At 44.3% G+C, this 20,987-nt stretch overlaps 1 protein-coding gene across 5 annotated transcripts in view; it reads right to left on the bottom strand.

Annotated features, from left to right (window-relative positions):
- Positions 1-10,197, bottom strand: part of GRIK1 (glutamate ionotropic receptor kainate type subunit 1) — a 174,534-nt gene extending 164,337 nt beyond the window's left edge. The window contains exon 1 of one of the 5 annotated variants that reach the window (XR_013926211.1): positions 9,680-10,197. Coding sequence is in view for 4 of the 5 variants with exons in the window: in XM_080376540.1 (XP_080232666.1) it covers positions 9,680-9,818 (139 nt within the window). In the remaining variant the exon portion in view is untranslated. The remainder of the gene's footprint in view (positions 1-9,679) is intronic. The other 4 variants (XM_080376540.1, XM_080376538.1, XM_080376541.1 and 1 more) reach the window with 4 other exon arrangements.
- Between the last annotated feature and the right edge of the window lie 10,790 nt (positions 10,198-20,987).

Genomic DNA, 20,987 nt, shown 5'->3' with positions numbered 1-20,987 from the left:
CAGTGAAAGCAAAGGGCTGTAAGCACTGAGATGTGTAATTCCTGAAGCCAGAGTTAATTCCTAGCTAAGGGCTGTAGAATTTTATAAGGATACCTGAATATTTGATAAAGACTTCAGCAATTTTGATGGTACAGTCTACATCACTGCACATGGCTCAAATGCTCTGAAAGCCTCTTTCGGACTGCTTAGACCCTTTCTTCAGGGAGAAAAGGGAAACAATGTGCTGGAACAAACACAATGCAAGAGAACGAGTCAGGCCAGTTCACACTGGTTGCTGTACTTGCCTGGGAATTGCAGCCTAGTAAAACATTTAACCACCTTGCCAATGTACATAAGTTCCTTCTAGAAAGGGCATAAACAGCAAAACGTTTCTGTATTCAAAATGTACATAATCACAGAGGGCTTAGTGTGCCATAGTGTGCCATGGAATTGCCAAAACGGGGGGAAAAAAACGAAATTAATCTGCACCCTAAAGGTGTCCATCCTTGCTAAGACTCACCACACCTTATCTTCAGCAGAACACTACCCTGCTCGGCAGATGCGAAGCCGAAGGCTGGAGAAGACACGGCAAACCATGCTGAAAAGATGCTCAGCAGAAACCTGAGCAGACACTTCCAAGGATCATGGATGTTGGGAGCTTCTGCTAAGGTCAGAGCGAGCACCTACTATTTGGCAACTACCCAGATCGGGAGAGGAAGGCATGTGCTTTGCTTCTTCAGAGAACCGTCCGGTGTCAGGGAAAACCTTCAGCATTGTCCGCTCTGCCCTGCACATCCAAGGCTGAGCTCCAAGCATGTGCAAACCATTCAGTCCATAAAACACCTACTTATAAATTTAGTTAAATACACTTGGGCCTGTGTAGCGGCAACACTTAGCATTTCATACTACTAATTTCCAAAGTATCTATGCAAATCTTCAGCTAATACACAAACTATAAGGAAATGTCAAAGTTATGATGCAGTGGGCAGAGGTCTGGGGTGACAGCACTCCAGAGACCTGGAGTTGCTCCCAGCTTTGCCGCAAGTCTGCCAGCAAAACACTTTAGCTATCTGGCATTGGCTTCCTCAATCATAAAATAAAATTAATTGTATGTGCTTTGTGAAGTACTCTGAGCTCTACTGCTTCAGAAGATCTGTGTTGTTATTTTTCATTACAATTCTTACTGAAGTATAACACAGTTTATACTACATGAGACAAAGCAGTAAGAAAACTAGTTCAATACAACCCTTCACCACATGGTAGACTCCAAAAGCACCAGTATCCACGGACTTGCCTTCTAATTATATGATACAAGAATATAAGGTACATACAGATTTTCTTCTCAGTACTGTCTTGCCGAATCACGCTAAACTCAATTTATATAATACAGCTTCACCTAAAGATAGCACGATTCATAGTAGTTGTTCATTGTTTTAATTGTTCTACTGAATTACAATACACAGTAATAGTGTTATTATAGCTAGGCAAAGCTATAGCAAGGCAAGACTTGTAAAAAGAAGTAGCATCCTTTGATTTACCTGCTTAGAGTCATAGCTGCAAGCCAGGATGCGTGGGCTGCTCTTGCTATTCATTCACTGCAGGAAAGCAGAGTTAGAAACCTACTGGCTTCTGTGTGCCATGTGTCTCACGGACCATGAAAGCCAAAGCTCTCAGGTAGCAGAAGACAGCACTAAAGAAGTAAGCAACTAAAGTAATACTTAGGATACTTTGGGCTGACTTACAGGCTGCCATTAACTGCAGAAACAGCGGTGGCAGATTAGGCAAGCCTAATTACTCACCTGGGGATCTGGCTTGCATGCTGTGGACATTAATGACACATCTCTCCCTGGGAGGGGATGGGGAGGTGATCTTTAGTAGAAGTGAGTGGCAGCAAGCGCCATACAAACATCCTGGCAGCGCTGTGCTCCATCACTCATCCCAGGGGAAGGGGAGAATAAACTCATATCTTCAAACATTTTTTCTTGTTTTCTTACAGCTACCTAATAATGCTCTTCTAAAATAGCATTTTTTTTTCCAAACCCTTTGATCCACAGCACACACTACGTGTCTTTTCCTGCTTATTCTGTCCAAAACTTTTACAGCTGAAAAGCCTGTATTAGTTAACCTAGTGAATGGCTCTTACTGTGTTTTAGCATGCTTGATCTTTTAAGAGTGTTGGGTTTGTGTTGGTTTAGGTTTGTTGGGAATTTTTTTCCTCTGTAGGACAGCATGCAAAAATCACAGTGACTTTAAGGCCTCAGTGCTATACCACTGAATTCAGGCAGGGCTCTGTTACTTCTCCACCTGAGAGCCAAAGCAAAGCCTCAGCATCTGTGACAATGCTTCTAGAAGTGTCGCTTGGACATAACAGCTGTTGTTAAGTTTCACTGCTCCTTCATTTGTAGGTAGAACAATGAATTTCACATACCTGCTCACTCAAAACAAGTCCTGCTCCACGTTTCTAGAGGTAATTCTGGATGCCGACTGTCACTTCCACCTATTCAGCATTGCACCAGGATCTCTGTGCCATTTAGTAATATGGAAGGATGGCTGGTCCTGAACCCCAGCCAGAACCAACGTGCTGTAACATAATTTTCCTTTAAATAGAGGAAGTTTGTATGTGCAGATCTGATGGCAGAATGTGGGAACAATTTCAACGCTAACCGAATTCATAGTGGTCCTTTTTTAAACTTGTGGTGGTGCAGTCTGCAAGCCCAAAGGAAAAAACAACTAGAAGATGTAATTGTAAAGAGCCTGATGAACCCAAGGAAAAAAAGGTCAAAACTGAGGCTTTGAGACCACTTCTCTTTGTCCATACTGCCAGGCCATATAACTGATTCACATTTCCCCATGTTTGTGCCACCCTAATTTAGTGTCTTGGTATGGGTGAAGCTGTAAAGATAATATAAGGAACCTTCTGCACTGTCAGAAGAATAACAAAAAAAAAAAAAAAAAAGTAAAAAAGGAAATATATTTTAGCAGCCCTATCAGATACTCACTCCTTTAGCTGAAGTAAAAAAGATGCCTATTTGTAATAATGAATTTAGTTTTGAATTTTGATTTTGCTCAGTGAAAGCAAATTCATCATTTGAAAGCTAATCATGTTCTAGATAATACTGTATCACCTTCAGCAGAAAGAGAAAGAAAGAGAGAGAGAAGGTTAATAACATTCCTACTGCAAAGCTTTCCCAAAATCATAAACTCATTACTGTAAACTAAAATCTAAAGTCAACCAAAAACTAGGACATACTGGGCTTGCAGGTTACAGATCCAAAGCTGTGGAGTAAAACTAATCAGTTCTTGGATAGGATATTTTTTTTTTTTTTACTGCAGTACAATCTATAGTCTAGTTGGTCAAATCAAGCCTTTCTGAGAAAAGAAGATTAGAGGCCGTTGTTTAAAATATTTGGGGGAGAAGCAGGATTTAAGCTTTATTACTGACCAGGATCTACAAAACAGACTGTAATGAAAAAACAGCATTGAGATTGTACTTGTAGTCTGAATGGAAAATATTAAGCAAAGACAGGGCCATATGGAGGAGCTTATAGTTACAGCAAGAACTGATGCTGAGGCAAATGCCCTCTGAATAAGTGAAATTAGGATTTATAGGAAAGTCTCAGGAATTTAAGAAAAATTATTATACCTGAACACTACAAACAGACCATTAAGGAAAAAATGAAATTCAGAGAAATTTATATTATTAATATAAATTCTGTTTATAAGGATTGTTCACCCTGCAATGATCACTGTACTGTGCACGAATTGTTAATTGAAAAAGTACTAGGTTAAGCATCAAACATTTTGCATAAACAAAATATTTGATAAAAAATTCTTATAATTTGGCAAAATTTCATTGATTTCATTGTTTTGAAGATTTCATTCTGTATTTTACCAAAATCTTAACTGTCTGAACTGATGCACATGTGTTACATAAATGCATTTGAAGCCTTGGTGAACCACAGCAGGATGTCCTATTTATCTGCCTACCTGGAGCTCACTGCAGCACTATGGACCTATTTTGCACAGAGACACATTAGGATGTGCCTTGTATAAGAGAAACTATTAAAATACGACAGCACAGATATCAATGCCTTGACTTGCCTTCCATTTCATTTTCCTACAACCCGCCTGACTTTTCACCAAGATAGCTATGTTAAATTTCCCATAGTTAACCACAAATCTCCCAAGACACGAAAGGCAGGACTAACATATCTTCATGATGTGTTTTTTAAATGTTTCTATCTCCCTCAGCACTGTCTAAACCATCCTAGCTCTGATCCAATCTAGGCAAATCCAGCCTTGCTTCCTTAGTTTTCATTGTCTGGTCTCAGGACCTTTGTTACTTTCCATCAGCCTTTACTGACCAGTGGTCCAGGACAGAAGCAACTCAAGTTCGATGTTTTTGTTAATACAGCCCTGGGTGGCTGGCTGCCTGCTGCATAATCATCAACCCACACTATTATAGACTATTTGAAGTCTATCATGCACTTTTACAAACTCATCTATTTCATACTAAAGCAGATATTTAGGATGTAGGTATATGCTGACAACAGAGACACAAACCGCTGATTTTCTGGAAAGTAAAGGTCTCCTCCATGATTTCTTCAAATCCCGAGCAGGACTTTCCACAGCCCCAGCAATAAGGATGTTCTGGCCATGGCACAGCCGCTCAGCAAACACCCTTACTGAGGCACCACAAGCTGACGGAGTAGTGGGTCACCACAAGGCTGGCAAGCTTCATGCACCCCATGCCCACCATTGCTCAGCCTCAGAGGCAAGCTTCAGAAACGCTCTGTAGGTACACCTGCATAAGATGAGCTAAAGACGGATGGGACCTGACATTGTCGGATCCTACCCACCATTAGAAGGGTGATAAGTAGGTATGTCAGTTGAGGGAATTACAAAAGTTTCCTCACTCTCCATACATTAAGTATGCCCAGGCAGCTCTTCAGGCAATTCAAACTGGCAGAGCTCCCTTGACTTCACTGAAAGGATGCTCATTTCATCAGCTGAGCACTGGCTTCACAACTTTTTAATACTCTCCAACAAAGCAAGCAAGTACGACAAATGCCTTCCATGGTATAAAAGCCTGGAAATACAACTGTATGGAACTCGAAGTACCCCGCCCCTCTGCATCATCAAGCCTAAATGGCAGAACACAAAGACGTCACCAATGAGATTTTGATTTTAATAATTTAGGGTGAAATCATGCAAATCATCGTGGAATCAACGTGTTTTCCCTGAGCTCCCTGTAGGCACTGAGGCCCCTTGGCTCCACTGACATTTCATTGCACAAGTGTAGCCTTGCTAGAGTGCCCTCCTAAGGTGTTGGTAATACAATTTTCATCTGCCTTTTCTAGGGTATTATTAACTTGATTACCCATTTAAAGCATGCAAGCCAACCAGGGCACTGGCTTGTGCTCGTACAGTACTGTCAAATCCAGTGAGGAGGAAGATGCATAAAAATTAATGTTTGGATGTCTTAGTAGCAATCCTTTAGAAATATTTGTAGCAAACTAGTTTTCTGTTAAGTGTAAAATGTGGAAATTCAGGCAAATTGTATTACAGTGAAATGATAAACTGAGCACTCAGGAGCTGGTGAACAAAATGTAGTTAATGCATCATCATCTAATGATAGAAAATGCAGTCCTACTTCCCATAATATTATGGAATAGGGTAACTTGTAGACACCTAGTAAGAAACATTTAAACATTTTTGAAAATTAACATTTTTAGTTATGTTCAAATCTGATTGAGACTTTCCAAATACAGGCTTTGCCACATAACACTGATTATATGTGTTATATGTACACATATATGATATACATACAAATGCGTATTAATACCATTCCCTTCACAAACAAAATCTCAGAAAGAGTTGACAAAAAGTAGCAAATTTGTGGTGAAATTAATTAGGTTTTTGTCTTTATCATTCTCGCAATGTGGGAACGGTAATATCATGCAGGAAAAACCTCACAGCTCTAGCCCTGCTTGGGGAAATAGAGACCTATATTTTGAAACAGATTCCAATTGAAATTGAAAATTTTACCTTATTAGAAAATAATATTTTTCAGGTTATGCTGACTTACGTGTGTCTGTTTTAAACGTATGTTTCTCAATATTTGGAGAGAAATATTATGGGGCTAATCCTGCATCTTTGAAAACACAATTCACTAAACCATTGGGAATTTTGCTTAAGTAAGCAATAAATCAGTGCAGAGTATGAACACACACTTAAATATTCCATTTCAGTTCAGAAACACAAATTACTGAAAATTACTTCTAGTACAAACTGAAGGCTATCTATTTCATCACCTAAAGCAGCTTCTATGAAACCTAAAAATCACTTATTGGCTTATTTTCAGGAGTTGCTAATTTTAGAGATTAATTCCAAGACTGATCCAAGTATAACTTCCTACAGGTATTTGTTGAAACTGCCACATTCTTTTTAATTAACTCCAGTGATATGTTAATAACTTTTTTCTCAACTATCGGTTAGTTCTAATTCAGCGTAGTTTGAACGACTACCATTTATAGATTTTCATGTAATATTGCTGAAGTATATTCTTATAACCTAGCCAGAAATTGTAATGGCCTTAAGGATATACAGTAAGAAATGAGAAAGCTCTGTGCCCAGTATTAACAAATAAATTTTGTTGCTGCTGAGACTTCAGTGCTTTGGAAGCTGTTTCTGCAACTTAGCACCTGCTTGTCTTAACTTCTTTTCTTCCTTGTTATTTGAGTTCATTTATTTTATATAAGCGGTACAAGTAGGACAGATAAGGTTAGATTGACTCAGCGTAAAAATCAGAAATTCCTTGGCATTGAATAAAAAATATAAAGTAATGAACTTTAAATATAACTTCATATAATATAATATAGTGGGTTATGTGTAGATAAAGATGGTATTTCCTTGGACAGCTCTATTAGTTCATGTAACAAGGGAAAAGCTTTTTAACATGAACATGAAAGAAATACTCAGTAAGACACTAAAAATTAAGTATTGTATTACCTGAAACTGAAAAATATATCTTATCTCAAAATCCATTATTTTTATCCTAATGAGTTAGTTTTACTGGTCATATTGCCATCCCTCATTTCCTTGTTTAGATGGCTAGAAAAGTAGCTGAGAAATAGCCAGAATTTCTATCGCTCTCATGTCCTTTCTCAACTAATTTAATGCCAACAAGAGAATCCATTCATTTGTATTATAAGCCAGAAAAAAAAAAAAAAAAAAAAAACAACAAAAAAACACACATCCAAAAGCTCCCTAACAGTGGAAAATGCAATTAAACTACCAGTGTATTAATTCAGGTGCAAACTGCTGCACCATTCTATAGCAGTGCTTTCCTCTCCTTAATTAACTAGAACATGAAGAAGAAAATCTGATGGCTTAATAGCATTTTCTTCACTGTCGGAAATGCTTTGAGATTATTTTATGTTATCACAAAGAGTGTTGGAGGAGTTATTGCCATTACTTCTGTTTGTCACCTCTAAAAGTGACAGCTTCCATGGAGAAACTTGCTGCTGTTAATGGATGTGAAGGATTAATATTTTATAACATCATTACTTTATAGGCAGGATAACTATTGTAATAAGAATACATTTAATATTTTATGCATTCACAACCACATAACACACAAGGAGCATTCACTCTCTGGCAGCATCTCTTTGGACGTGTATGTGGCTGCTGCGATTGAAAGCTGAGCAGTTTGTCGTACTTATCTTTGTTTATATTGGGGTGGAAATAACAGGATCAAAGCAGTATTAGGGTACTGTCGCTGCATGCACTGAAAGAGTGAATCCGAACAAGAGATACACACAGATCTTGCAGGAGAGAGTCTACAAACCACGCAGAGTAATTTTAGGGAAAAGCAACGTGGGCAATTGCCTGAGAGCCTCGCTAGACCAAACAGAAGCAGTAAAGTTATGCAATGGGGAGGTGGACAGAGGGAGGAGGAGTGCACACCCTAAATCTCTGCCTGGGTCCCTGCAATGCTGATGCCAGCTGTGAAGCCAAGGTTTCATCCTGCACAGAGCTAAGCATTTAGACTACGTTCAAGCAAGTATGTTTCCCTTTAAACTCTGTCATGCTCCTTTTTCCTTATTCCCATTAAAGCTAAGCAAGTTAAGGCTGCCTATTAGCAGTGATGATGCTTGTGTATTTTCAAAGCATCCTGATGTAGCATGTAACTAAGTTATTTGAACATGGTTTACTTTCTTCCACAAGTTCTGTTGGCCCTGAATTTACCCATCTGTGAGAGCGCAAAGCTTTGTGCTTCCCGTGCTCTGTGCATGGGCACTGACATTCCCCTCGGCTCCAAATGTGGCACGGTTACACTGTAGTGGTGAGCTGAGAAACAGCAAACTTCACCTGCATCCCGTGAGAAAAAAATGAGCACACACTGAATATGTGCAGTTATGAACTTTAATTATAAATTTTCAGCTGCAAGGTGCTGAGTGCCTTCAGCTTTTCTTCCCACCCCTTGCCTTTGCTCAGCACTTTGAGGGACTGTGCCCCTTAATTTATTTAAATGTTTCAGTCATCGGGTCCCTTGTTCTCTAAGCATACCAGGAGCCTTCCACTTAATGTTTAAAGACGAACTCATGTGAGGAAAGCTGAGTGGGGTTAATGCTTGCCGGGCCAAAAGGCATCAATCCTTTACTTCGAAGAGGAACAGCCTTTCGGAATGCATCTCCCCAGGTGGCACAAACAGCTTCTTTTCTCCTTCTATTTTGCTTCATATTCAGTGTTTGTCAAGCAAAAGAGGGATAGGCAGAGAAACAGACGTGTGACAGATTCTGCCTACATCTTTTCCACAGTTTCTCCTAACCCCTAACTCTTGTGATACTTTGCATTCACTGTCTCACTTGACTGGCACAAGAAACCCACTGTAGGGCGAGAGGCTTCCTGTGAACCGAGCCCCGTTTCCATGGTGCGGAGTTTTCTACTTAAAAATAAATTCCTGTTTTCTGGGGCTACACGTAGGTCCAGCACTCGCGGAGCTCCCCCCGCCCCGGGTTGGGGAAGCGGGGGCAAACACGTCCCCCACCCTAACAGCTTACCCCTCCGCACGCTGCAGCTGCCCGCGCTCCGCTCCGCCCCAGCGCACCTCCGCACTTTTCGGCCGCATTTTAAGGTCACCGAACCGCTCCTGCGGACCCGCCGGCGCGGCGCGGGGAGCGGGGTTCGACCGGCTCCGGGCGCACCCCACACCCGCTGCCGCGGAGCGCTTCAGCGGAGCCGCCCCCTCGCCCGCGGCGGCTCCCGGGATGCTCCCCCGGCCCCGCTCCGCTCCGCCCCCGCCGGCATCCCCGCGCCCAACTTCCCGCGTCCCGCTGCCGCGCACCGGGACAAACTTTCGGAAGCGGCACCCGCGGAGCCCCGCAGAGCGCGGCAGCACCGCACACGAGGCGGGCAAACGCCCCGCCGAGGAGAGCCACGGGCTGGGGGCTGCCCAGCCGGCGCCGCCCGCAGCCCCAGCCCCGGCCCCGGCCCCGGCGCGGCGGCTGCCGGCGGGCTGTGCCGAGCTCCGCACCCCGCGGGAGGAGCGCGGGTCCCGCTGCCCCGGCACCAGCAGGCACCCGCGCCGCGCCCGGGGCCGGCGGGAGGGGAAGCGCCCGGGAGCGAGAAGCCCTCGGGGGCGGGAGCCGGCGGCGCCCGCGGAGCGGAGCGCGCAGGGCCCGCGGGCGGCACTCACCGATCCGCAGCACTTGCTGGCCGCTCCGGGGCAGGCCGGCCGAGGCGCACAGCAGCACGAAGAGGAGCCCCCCGCTGCCGCCGCCGCCGCCGCCCGGGGCCGGGCGCAGGGGCCACCGCGGGCCGAGGGCGCTCGCCATCCTCCGCGCCCGCCTCAGTTCATGCCGGGCTCCGCGGGTGCGGGGCGCGGGCGGCTACCCCCGGCGGGGCCGGCTGAGCGCCGCCGCTCCGCGCCGCCCGCCCATGGCGCGGGGGCTCCGCGCCCGCCGCCCGCGCTCCCGCCGCTGCCGCTCTGCGCTGCGCTGCGCCGCCACCCGCGGCTCCCGCTGCCCTCGCCCCCCGCCGCCGCCGGGGGGGGGGAAGAAGGAGGGGACAGGAGGGGACGGCTCCTCCCGGTGGGGCGGCCCCGGGCGGGGCGAGGCGGCGAGGTGGGGCGCCACGCACGCGGGGGGACACGCGCACCGCGACACACGCGCACAGTAACACGTCCCGCTTCGCCCCGACACGGCCGGGCCCGCGCCGGGCAGGACAGGGGCGGGGACGGGGGCAGGGACGGGGATGGGGCGGGGACGGGGCAGGGGCAGGGACGGGGCAGGGGCAGGGGCAGGGGCAGGGGCAGGGGCAGGAGCAGGGACGGGGCAGGGGCAGGGACGGGGCAGGGGCAGGGGCAGGGACGGGGCAGGAGCAGGGGCAGGGGCAGGGGCAGGGACGGGGCAGGGGCAGGGGCAGGGACGGGGCGGGAGCAGCGCAGGGGCAGGGCAGGGGCAGGGGCAGGGGCAGGGACGGGGCGGGAGCAGCGCAGGGGCAGGGGCAGGGGCAGGGGCAGGGGCAGGGACGGGGCGGGAGCAGCGCAGGGGCAGGGCAGGGCACGGCAGGGGCAGAGATGCCCCCGGTCCCGCCAGCCTGCTCGCCCCCGCGTTGCGCTGCCTGCCGCCCCGGCCCCGCGGGTCTCTCCCCGCAAGGCCAGAGGCCCCTCCCTGGCCGGGGGACGCTTCCCCCCCACACACACCCACCCGGGCCCGTCGGCCCCGCAGCTCCTGCTTTTTCACCCCCTGGCTGTACGGGGGTTGGAAACACAGGCGGTGAAGCCGGGGCAGGAGGCCCCCATGTGTGTGCAACTCCCTTCTCGGGGGCCGGGCATGGGATAAGGAGATGATGCGTGGTGGCAGGAGGCTGAGGGAAGCCCGTGGGGACACGGTGGCAGGACCGCAGCACTTTCTGAGGTGCGTGTGCTACCCTAGACCTCTGCAGCAGAGCCAGGGACAGGAGACATGTCCACACAGGGTATCTCCCCAGGTGTGGCAGGAGCCTCGGGAAGGGGACTGCAGGGCTGCTCACCGAGGAGCAGCACTTCACAAGGTGATGAAAGCTGTAAGCCAGTTTGCCGGTTTTGAACCACTGGGCACAGGAACCGTAACACTCCCCATCCTTGGCTTGGCCGGCAGATAGCTTTTTTCTGGACGTTCTCAGATTATTTTTAAAATCTCAGTTCAAAAGGTTCGGTGAAACTCAAAATGCTTCACTATTACGTAAACATATGGGTCCTGAGCTGATCTGAAAAAAGAAAAAAATGTAACAGGAGAATGACTCCCACCTAGCAACAGAACTAAAATTGCATAGCTGAGATCCAAAACTGAAATAATTTAAATTTGTTTGGTTTGTATTCCCCTCTTGTCTGTCTAACTATTGTTCCAGAAATTAACTCCTCGGAGCAGTCGAAGCACATGCTGAAGTGCAATGGCAATGCAAGCACCTACATTATATCTCCCAGTCAGGCTCCAATGTTTCCTGGAAAGCCTGCCTCTACTGTTTGCAGAGCAATTTAGGCTATTCAGGAGTTCCCGCTACCGAGATTCCCAGCCAGGGCGCTGCTTAGTGCCCCACTTTACATTTCTTACAGCACATTTTACACGCATCTCAGAGGATTTTTGCTCATGATGTTTATTTCTTGTTTGTTTACCTGAGAGACGTCGTCTCCTTAGGAACAGAGCTAAGTCCATCAGCAGGCGCAAGCTCCCTGCCAGCCCCCCAGGGTGATGCTGCTACCTTTCCCGTTAGCGTTCATGCCTGCTCTCCTGCTCCCTGCCACAGTGCTGGCACGTAGCTTGGCCTGTGCCTCCTCTGGGGCCACCGCCGCTCCGCAGCTCCGTGGGCCAGCAGCAGCTCTTGGCATCACTGCTCCAGCCGCCCCCATCTCTTGCTCCTGCGGGATGTTCCCGAACAGGGGGTGAGAGAGGCTCAGCCCACGCCCGCGCCTGTCTCACACACGTCACACCGGCTAAAGGTGACAATTACGTTAAATCACTTGTGTGATTAACTGCAGCGTACGCTCTCGTGTAGGCGGCAGAGAAGGAATCTGTCAGGCCACCCTGGACTGGACTGAATGGTGTGGTGACTTTGACATAATTTTATAACCTGTCATTGCCTTTCAGATCGCTATAGGTGAGAGAAGACGTCCACCTACTAACCCAGGAAAATCTCAGCCCCTGAGCAATGGCCAGTAACAGCTGCCCTTGGGGTACATGTTCAACCACCGTACGAACCCGTGCAGGAGAAGCAGCTGTGACTGGACTGGCAAGTTTTATTTTCACAGTCACGCTGGCATGGCAAATAACAGGGATACAACAGCAAGTACCGGTTACTGAAGGGAGGTCATATTAGTTCCACTTGACTGAGAAATGGTAATGTTTTGAAGGAAAAAAGGGAAAATACTTTATCAGGAAAATACTCCTACCTGTATTTTCAGAACCACTTCTCTCCAGCCTAAATGGATTCCTGCAAAAGTCAAAGACACCTCAACTTTCATTTCAGTGAGATAAGAAGTTGGCCAGAGCTATATGCTTTTGAAAATACCACTGCTTTTAGCTTTCTGCTTCTTTGAAGCCCTTAAGAATATGGACTGAACAGAATGGGGAAAATAAGAGCTCAGTAATGACTGCGAGAGGGTGGCAGAGCTCTGCAGATACTTGCTACCGGTAGTTGGAACCTGAACCTGAGCAGCTCAAACTCTGCTAACCCCTGTGACAGGAGTGGCTCATAGGAAACTTGAAAGAGGTACCAGCTCCTGCTTCAGGGTATGGCTAAGCGTTGCCTAGTTTGTATTCCACAGCCTAATACACGGAGAGCTATGGCTTTTAAAACAGCTACAAACAGTTAAGGAAAAATTCAAACTGACGCTAATGTTGCAAAGCCTGGCCAAGCTTTATAATGGGAAATAGCCAATTTTCTATTGTGGAAGATCTTTTTTTTCTCAGTTTTGCTGGTTTTATTTGTGTATATGACCCCTGTGTCCTGTACTGGTGAGTCCAGACATGAAGTGGAAGGTTGTGTTTTCTCAGAGTTGTTTCTGAAAAAATATTTTAGAATTAGAAAGGGGCCATTTTAAAACATGAAAGAACAGAAAAAAATATAAACTCACTGAAATTTCTTTGGAATTGTCCTCCAGGTTTCAAATTTTTACAGTAAACTCTAATCCATATGGTGCTCTTGTTGTTTGCGATGTATTAAATCACCCAGTAAGATCTATCTCACAAAATCATGGCATGCTTTACAGGGAGTGTTGCTTTATTTCTGGATGATGTTTAAAATGAGAAGTCTCAATGCAGTTCATCTTGCTGCTCTTCAGTTAGTGATAGTCTCAAATCTTTAATCTCCTTTTGGACTTTGTTCAGAAAGGTTAGGGAACAAGCCCGGGTCTCTTGCCAATTATTTTTCTCCCAGTTAAGCAAGTTCGAATGCCCAGAGCCTTAACATGTGAGCTGTTGTTCAGCTCATACTGGCTGCCCCATTTGCTTACTCATTCATTGCATTGCCAAAATTTGGATGAATTTATTAGTGAGATATGTTGGAATACCTTGAGAATGAAAGGTAGTGTGTGTAATCAAAGCCTGTTCTTACCACATAGCACATTAATATTACAAATGGTTACACAAGAGTTCTTTACACAGGAATTTGAAGGTTTTATTCTTGTTTCACAGTATCAAATTCCAGTTAAATATAAAGTGCAATCAATATGCAATTTGCAGTGTAAGTCATACTATTAGGCTAATAGCTAAAACCTTGTCTGATATCAGGGCCTCATGACTGAGTTGGGAGATGTAAACCACCTCCCTCACATTTTGCATCCATTTCAGAATTTTGGTTTTGAGTTCAGATGTAGTCAAAATATCAGGGCAAGTGTATGCAAACATGTAGGAAAACCTGGAAATTTTCTCAATTTCTTGGTCAAGTTCTGAGAAATTTTACTTGTGTTGTGTTGTGTTGTCCTTGGGACTTTAACCAGACCTTATCCAGTCTAAACTACTTCCTTACTAAGTTGAGACCACAGGCTGCAGTTAGCATTCATTTGGGAAGGCTGTGTTTTATGCATCATCTAAAACCAGCCACACCAAATCAGCATTCTTCTTTCCCAATAGCTGGGATTTTCAAAAAAATCTTCCACTCCAAATGTACCTTAGAAAGATGTTGAGAGAAACTGAAGAGTAAAAGAAGAGATGGAAACATCCCTTTCACGTCCTTCTTCCACGTGCCCAAACATTTTATTTCAAGATCATGTGCGAAAATAAATATCAGTCCACAGGAGATAGGAACTGAGAGCCCAAATGATTTGTCAGGTTCTCCATCTCCTGAGCTGCGGCACCCATTGCGGCTCCTTTGGTAGTAGCCTTGGGTTTGGCTGCTCCATCAGCGTTGGGACTTCCCCTGCGTGTCCTTCCTCCTCACACCTTCTCCTGCTGTCCCTCCACACCTTGTCTCACCCAGCACTGTCATCACAGTGAACCTGTCCCACAAGCCCAAAAAATTCTGCCACTGCTGGATACGGGCTCTGTTCCAATGAAATTAATTTTAAGGTGGTGCAGTAGCTCAGATCCCGCCCCCCCGCCCCTCAACCACTCTCTGCCTCTTAGACCAACTTACACCAACCCGGGTATCTTCCACGCACCCCTCCTGTCATCTGTCCACTGACCTCCTCAGTGCTTTCTGCTGTTACTTCCTTACCTCTTTGCAGTTAACTCTCCCTATTTAGCCCCCTGCAAAATTAATTTCTGGGTCTCTACATGTGTTTCCTCTGGTCCTGACACCATATCACTGTGCTCGACAAGGAAATCCCGAGGAGAGGAGAGGAAAATTGTCCTCCACTGACTGGGAACACACAAGAAGCAAGCCCCAAGCATCTCTGCAGCCAGAGGGAACACAAATAACCTTTATGCCTCCAAGGGTACAGTTGCCCATGACGAACAGCTATCCTAGGAGAGCTGCTACAGAGATCTGTGGAAGGCAACATGATGAGACAAGAAATCTGGTCCATGGAGCAGAGCTGGTGGATGCGAGTGATGGAGTGCAGTGCTGGCATTGGCAGGGGAGAGGACAGAGCTGTTTGAGTGGAATTATTCCAGATTCCCCTGACTTGCCTTCAGTTTTGCTTCAGTTGAAGTCAAAGATTATTTTTCTGATTTTTTTTCTCTCTCTCTTTAATAGCATGTTACCAAACCACCACTGAATTTCACTAAGTGAGGAGGTTAAATTAGTTTTTGAACTTAAATATGTTAAAGATGCAAGTATTTTTACTGAGGCATCGTAATACGTAGGAAAATAAATATAAATTATTTCCCCATTGGAAACAGCACCATGATTGCAGCAAGTTTAAACATCACATTTTAAAAAGCTCTTTCTGGTTCAAGTGCTCTCTTTATTTATATTCCCAAACGCACAAATGCAGTTCTCCTCTTTCCAAACTCTTTTCACTAAAAATGCTACAGTGAATCTCTTAACAAACTAACATTGATCCACTCCATTGAACTGTTCTAACATTAATCTGCAGAACTGCTTTTCCCTGAGCAGTAGATACTTCTATCCACCATACTATTTAGCTAAAAGACATAAATAACCTGCAACTTAAATGCAACCCACTGAAAACCTTTCTCAGCCGAAGACCTATTACATTTTTTTTCTCTAATATATGATACACTAGAGACTTTTTGAAAAAGAAAACTTCTACTGTACATACATAGAACATCCTGGCACATCTTCTATTGAAGAAGGGACTTTTACAATTTTCTGCTTAGTCACATAAATATAAATCTAGAAGATCCCACTAAAATGAGTGGAGGCAATGTGAACTTCCAACATATGACCACGAGCAAAGCTTCTGCCCTGAGAAGCTCTTGTCATATTTCCTTTTTACAGAAAAAAAACCCACCAGTTTTTAGCAGATAATGCAGAGGGGAGAAGAGTTAATACTATTTTTTATTAAAATGCACCGTTTTCCCAGTGTATTATTTTTCTGCTATTACTATTAATTATGAGTGAGCTGGTGGGGTAAATTAATGACTGTTCTGAATCTCTACCCAGTATTATTTAAATGCGTCCTAACTAATTTTTCTTTTTCCACACTTATTTCAAAAGAGTGACTTAAATGTCAGAAAGACAGTATTTCACTTGATTATTGTAGTACCCCAGTACTGACAAAATTGAGTGAGACCTGAGGGAGAAAGAATATTATGAACCTGCTATTTTCTGCCCTGTTCTTCTTGGATTGACAAAGGCAGGGGAATTAGCTCCCTTGTATCTCCAGAAATATATTTTTTCCTGCTCTGATGCAGTCAGCAGCACAGGAAGAGATGGGAGAGCTTCTGCTTGCTCTCTCAAGAGCTCCAGCACATAGTTCACTTCTTACTACCAGCTGGAGCAGCTCTGGGGTGGTAGGTACCTCCCCACTTCAGCAGATCCTAGGAGTTTGCAGACTTTGTAGTAAGCAGACTTTGGAGGTCCCTCGGAAGTGCCCTGCTCCTTTTCACAACTCATCCTTTGGGTTGTGCAGCTTAGTCCATCCTAGACTGAAATGCCCCTGTAAATAGTAAGGAGTGCCAAGAGCAATTCTGGCATTTGCCGGCCTTTTTCAACTCATCCACAGAGATGAATCAGGATTTTGGAAAAAAACCTCCATTGCTTAAGAAAGACTATAAGTTTGCTCATAACAATGAATGTTTCATTTTCCACATGTATGATTTATATTTTGATAGCTCGCATCATCATTTATGTAGCTCCTGGCAAAATTAAATTCACAGAGAGCTGTAGGTTTTGTTTTTAAAGCTCTGCGTTTTAAGGATCACAGAAACTGTGTTTGCTCTGTGAATGTTTTGTCTTTCACCTGGCATTTGCATGATCTATTTTATATATCGACAAATAATAACAGTACAATATGCTATCTGTGTCAAAAAGCAACATATGGGATTTCAAGTATGTGCATAAACAGGTTTAAATATATATACCTATCAGCATGTAATTAAAAAAAACTACTTAGATTTTAGTATCTCTATATTGCATACTTGCATATATAGTATGATGCATGTATATGTGATACATATGTGTATTTTGAATCATCTGAGTTACTGGGTCTTATTTGTTTATATTTATTGTTTCTTTTGCGGCAATGCACAGCACTTCCAGGCCAGACAGGGGTTCCATTGCTGCAGGCACGCATGCGGGCAGTGCTGCAAATGAAGCAGTATGTATCACTGTGCTGTACCAGCCCTGCTCTGAACTCCACAATCATCTATTAGCAGAATTTCATCTCCTCTCTCTACGTGTGGGAGGAATTGGTTGAACACAGGATTGCTTTTGCTTCTTCCCCTCTTCAATCACTAGCCACAGGGAGATCCTCTGCCTTCTACGAAAAGCTTATATTAGAAAAAGTAGACGAATGAGCAACAAAGCAGGCACCATACTTCACCCACATAGTCAAGGAGAACCTGGAAAAGCAGCTTGTGCCTTCCATTTTTTTCTTAATGTTGGTCATGTTCAATTTTTATTAAGTGAGCATGAATACTAGAAGAGTAATTTAGGATACAGGTATCAAGAAAAGGAAGGAAGTAAAAGAAAGCCAATTAAGAATGAAGGATGGAGGGTAGAAATGGGAGTCTGCGAAAGAAAGGTGAAGAAAGAAGACAGGCAAGTGGAACTGGAGCAGAAGCGCTAAGGAGACAGAAATTGTTTGAAGTTCATATATCTCAGAAATGGCATGGTCTTGTGGCTGCAATCCAAGGATCAAATAGTCCCTGAATTAGGTGCAGAGAGGCCAGTATGTGGCAAAGGGGAAGGATTTTATTACTTGGGGGATGAAGAGAGAGCTTTCATTAGCAATCCCATTTGTACTTCCCACGGTGCCACTTGTGGTGAAATGTGAGGACCACACCTGGGCTTCTCCCTGTGCTACAGCTCTTGACAGGTTTATTAGTATTGATAAATAGCCCATGCCCTTGCTGGGTTTTCAGCAAGGCCAGGTATCAACATAGAGATGACTGCCTATAGACAGACAGCAGTGCTACAACATCACGGAGTCTTGGGTGGACTTGGAGAAACTTTCTTTTTTTGGACTCCTCCATTTTCAGACAAGGGTCATCAGTATGCACTTGTGTACGTGTACTTTTATATATACAAAGCACAAGATCAACATCATCCAGCCACCTTGGACTGCCTTTGGTCCTTAGGAACCAGCCCTGCACACAAGTCCTACCCTCGGCATTACACAGATCTGGGGCAGAGGGTGGTGGAGGTGCACAGCCCAATGAGGAGGACACATCTCTGGGCAAGATGAATGGGAAAAGCAGGATAACATGCCACTTTGGCTCCTCTGGCACCAAGGCCATGCCATGTAAGGACACCTCTGTGTCACTCTAATGTGTAGCATCACTAACACAGTGCTCTGCTCAGGATAATTTACTGTATTTCTTAGTAGTGCATAAAAGCTGGGGCAGCACAGTATGTCCAGTACCTTCTGTTCACATCTCTGATAATGAGATGCATGAGCTCCTGCTCATGCCATGTGTGTAAATGTCAGTAGATGGTGCAGTGCAGGTATTCACCCTAACTCTAATGAACAGACAGTGTCTGCAGCTTGTTCTTAGATGGTCCTCGCTTGCAGCTAAAATCATGTTGGTCTTGCTGGGATTGAGACTGAACGTTTCCTGCCTGGCTGTGTTCAGCCTCTTGGAGGGCTGCCCATGCCATTGGCTTTGGGGTTTTTCAAGTTCTTAATATTCTGGTGTTTGAAGGAACCTTTTCGTTTAATATACTTCCTACAATTGCAAAAAGAATTATACATTAAAACAATCCTACTATTAAATGCAATAAAGTTAAGGAGAAATGTTCTTTCAGAGCTAGCCTGAAGTTCCTGTGTACAAACAAATTGTGTTATCCTAAAGCCTATGCCTTAATATGATATTCTCTTACAGTTGTTTTAATAACTCAAAGTCTACACAAACTGCATTTCTGTAAGCAACTTATATATTTTTTTTAAAGTGACTCTCCTCTGCAGTGTTCAAATTAAACTTAAGCTGCTCTATTGCATCTGTAAACCAATTTCTAGCATGTTTTGCTTTTTGTCTTTCATATAGCTAATGATGCTGAAGACCTCAGTAATAGCATTACTTTGTGAGTTGAAAACAGTCACATTCTCCATATTCTTTGTTCCTGCCTGGAATTGTTTTGTCCTGACTCCTGACTAATTCACATTCTGTCCACTCTGTTGTGTTGCTGCATGAATGCTCTCTGCAACTAGCTGATGACTATCCCATTATTTGACCCTCTGGAAGCACTTTTCTGCCTTTTCTGTAGGAAACAGAAGAGGAAATTACATCTCAGCCAAAATCCCTCATTTTATTGTGTTGTGTCAAAAAACTGGGCTGCCATCACCAGTTGCTAAAATGCCCCTTTGGAGAAAACATTATATATAACAAGGCTCAAACTGGCTCTAAGTATAGCTTTTTCCTCTCTAGCCATGACACCGATAGCTTGCTATGTAAATCAAATCGAAGACACAGGGACAGGAGAAGATGATCATATCTGAAACAATGATGCTGTAATTAAGAAACCTACTGCCAGCCCTCCTAGATCTCTTTTGACTTGTGGCTTTTACTTAACTTGAAGTACAGGTTAATTGAAACACTCCAGTTGATGTAGGGCAACTTCTATAGCTGTGACTATGATACTGCTTAGTGCAGTGTCTTTTAGGGGTGAATAAAATGTTTTGCAAGCTGAGAAGTTAATCAGCACAGTTCTTTTTACTGCTTTGGATTACTTTAGTCTTCCTTCACAACACTAATTCCTGATTCTTTCCTACTAATGTAATCTATACAATGCTGATTTTCTCACTTGATTGAGGTAAAACAATTTTTTTTTCAATTACTTCTGCCTTTATGTGTTTGACTTAGGAAGAAAGAACGGGAAGGTATTTCACCACTACAAACAAAGTACTAAAAAAAACCAGCATAGAAAGCTTAATCATTCTGTGCCCATAAGTGGATATACTGCAAGTCTCCCTGATCACCCATATGAACAGTGTTAAAATCGTACATAGAACTTGGTGCAAGATAATTCAGTATAGCCCTGTTCATCTTTGATGGACCTATGCCAGTGTATGCTGCTAAGGGCACAGCCTCTTTGGGGCTACAACCCTACTACATTTTAAAATGGAGTGTACCTAGAGATGTATTAATGACAGCAAGGGAACATTAAATCTTCCAGATTGATGGAGTTTTCCCATTTGATTTAAGACTTCGGTACTACAAAACAACTTGAAATCCAGACATAAGGATGTGAAATCTGCCACATTCTTATCCCAAATTGCAATATAATCCAGGGACCCCAAATCCAACCTCTCTCACTGGAGAAGCGCCATTAAAAATACTGAGCTGGTGTTATCCCTTGTTGCAGTGAAGGGTATTTTCAGGTTCCTCAATACAATGCTAAAGTTTAGCTGAAGTATCCGTGGAGCAATAAAGTGGCCTAGGTAAATACATCTTACACCAATATCAATGAGGTATTTGCCTTCATGGATTTGGGATTAAATTGCTGACGCTGGACTCCAAAAATATCTCATTTTCTGCTCAGATTGGACACAGTACAGAAAGCATGCAGAGGCCAAAAATCTTCGCTTATTTTTCTGATATTTTTATATCAGGATTCTCAGCTGGTGTTCACTAAAGTAGATTTCAGCTGGAGCTGGTTTTATTCTGAGAGTTGCAGATAAATGTGCACATGTACCCTGACACTGCTAATAGTTGCATTAGCTCCAACATGAGAGGTTTTATTAGCTTTACTAATTTTATGATAACCTTGCTGGACCACCTTCATGTTTAAATATTTTATGGAAAATTACTGATTGAAAACATTGACAAAAAGGAATGAAAAGAATGGCATTGCTAAGATATTCTAGCTAGCATGTCCTGCAAGTGTCCACTTCTGAAAATCACCTGGAATTTCTTGGAGGAGAAGCTGCTTTGGGAAGGCTGAGCCAGGGTGATAAATCA

The sequence above is a fragment of the Falco punctatus genome (assembly GCF_963210335.1).
Source record: "Falco punctatus genome assembly, chromosome: 2".
In the NCBI taxonomy this organism is placed as follows: domain Eukaryota; kingdom Metazoa; phylum Chordata; class Aves; order Falconiformes; family Falconidae; genus Falco; species Falco punctatus.
This window is presented reverse-complemented; position numbering and strand designations above follow the sequence as displayed.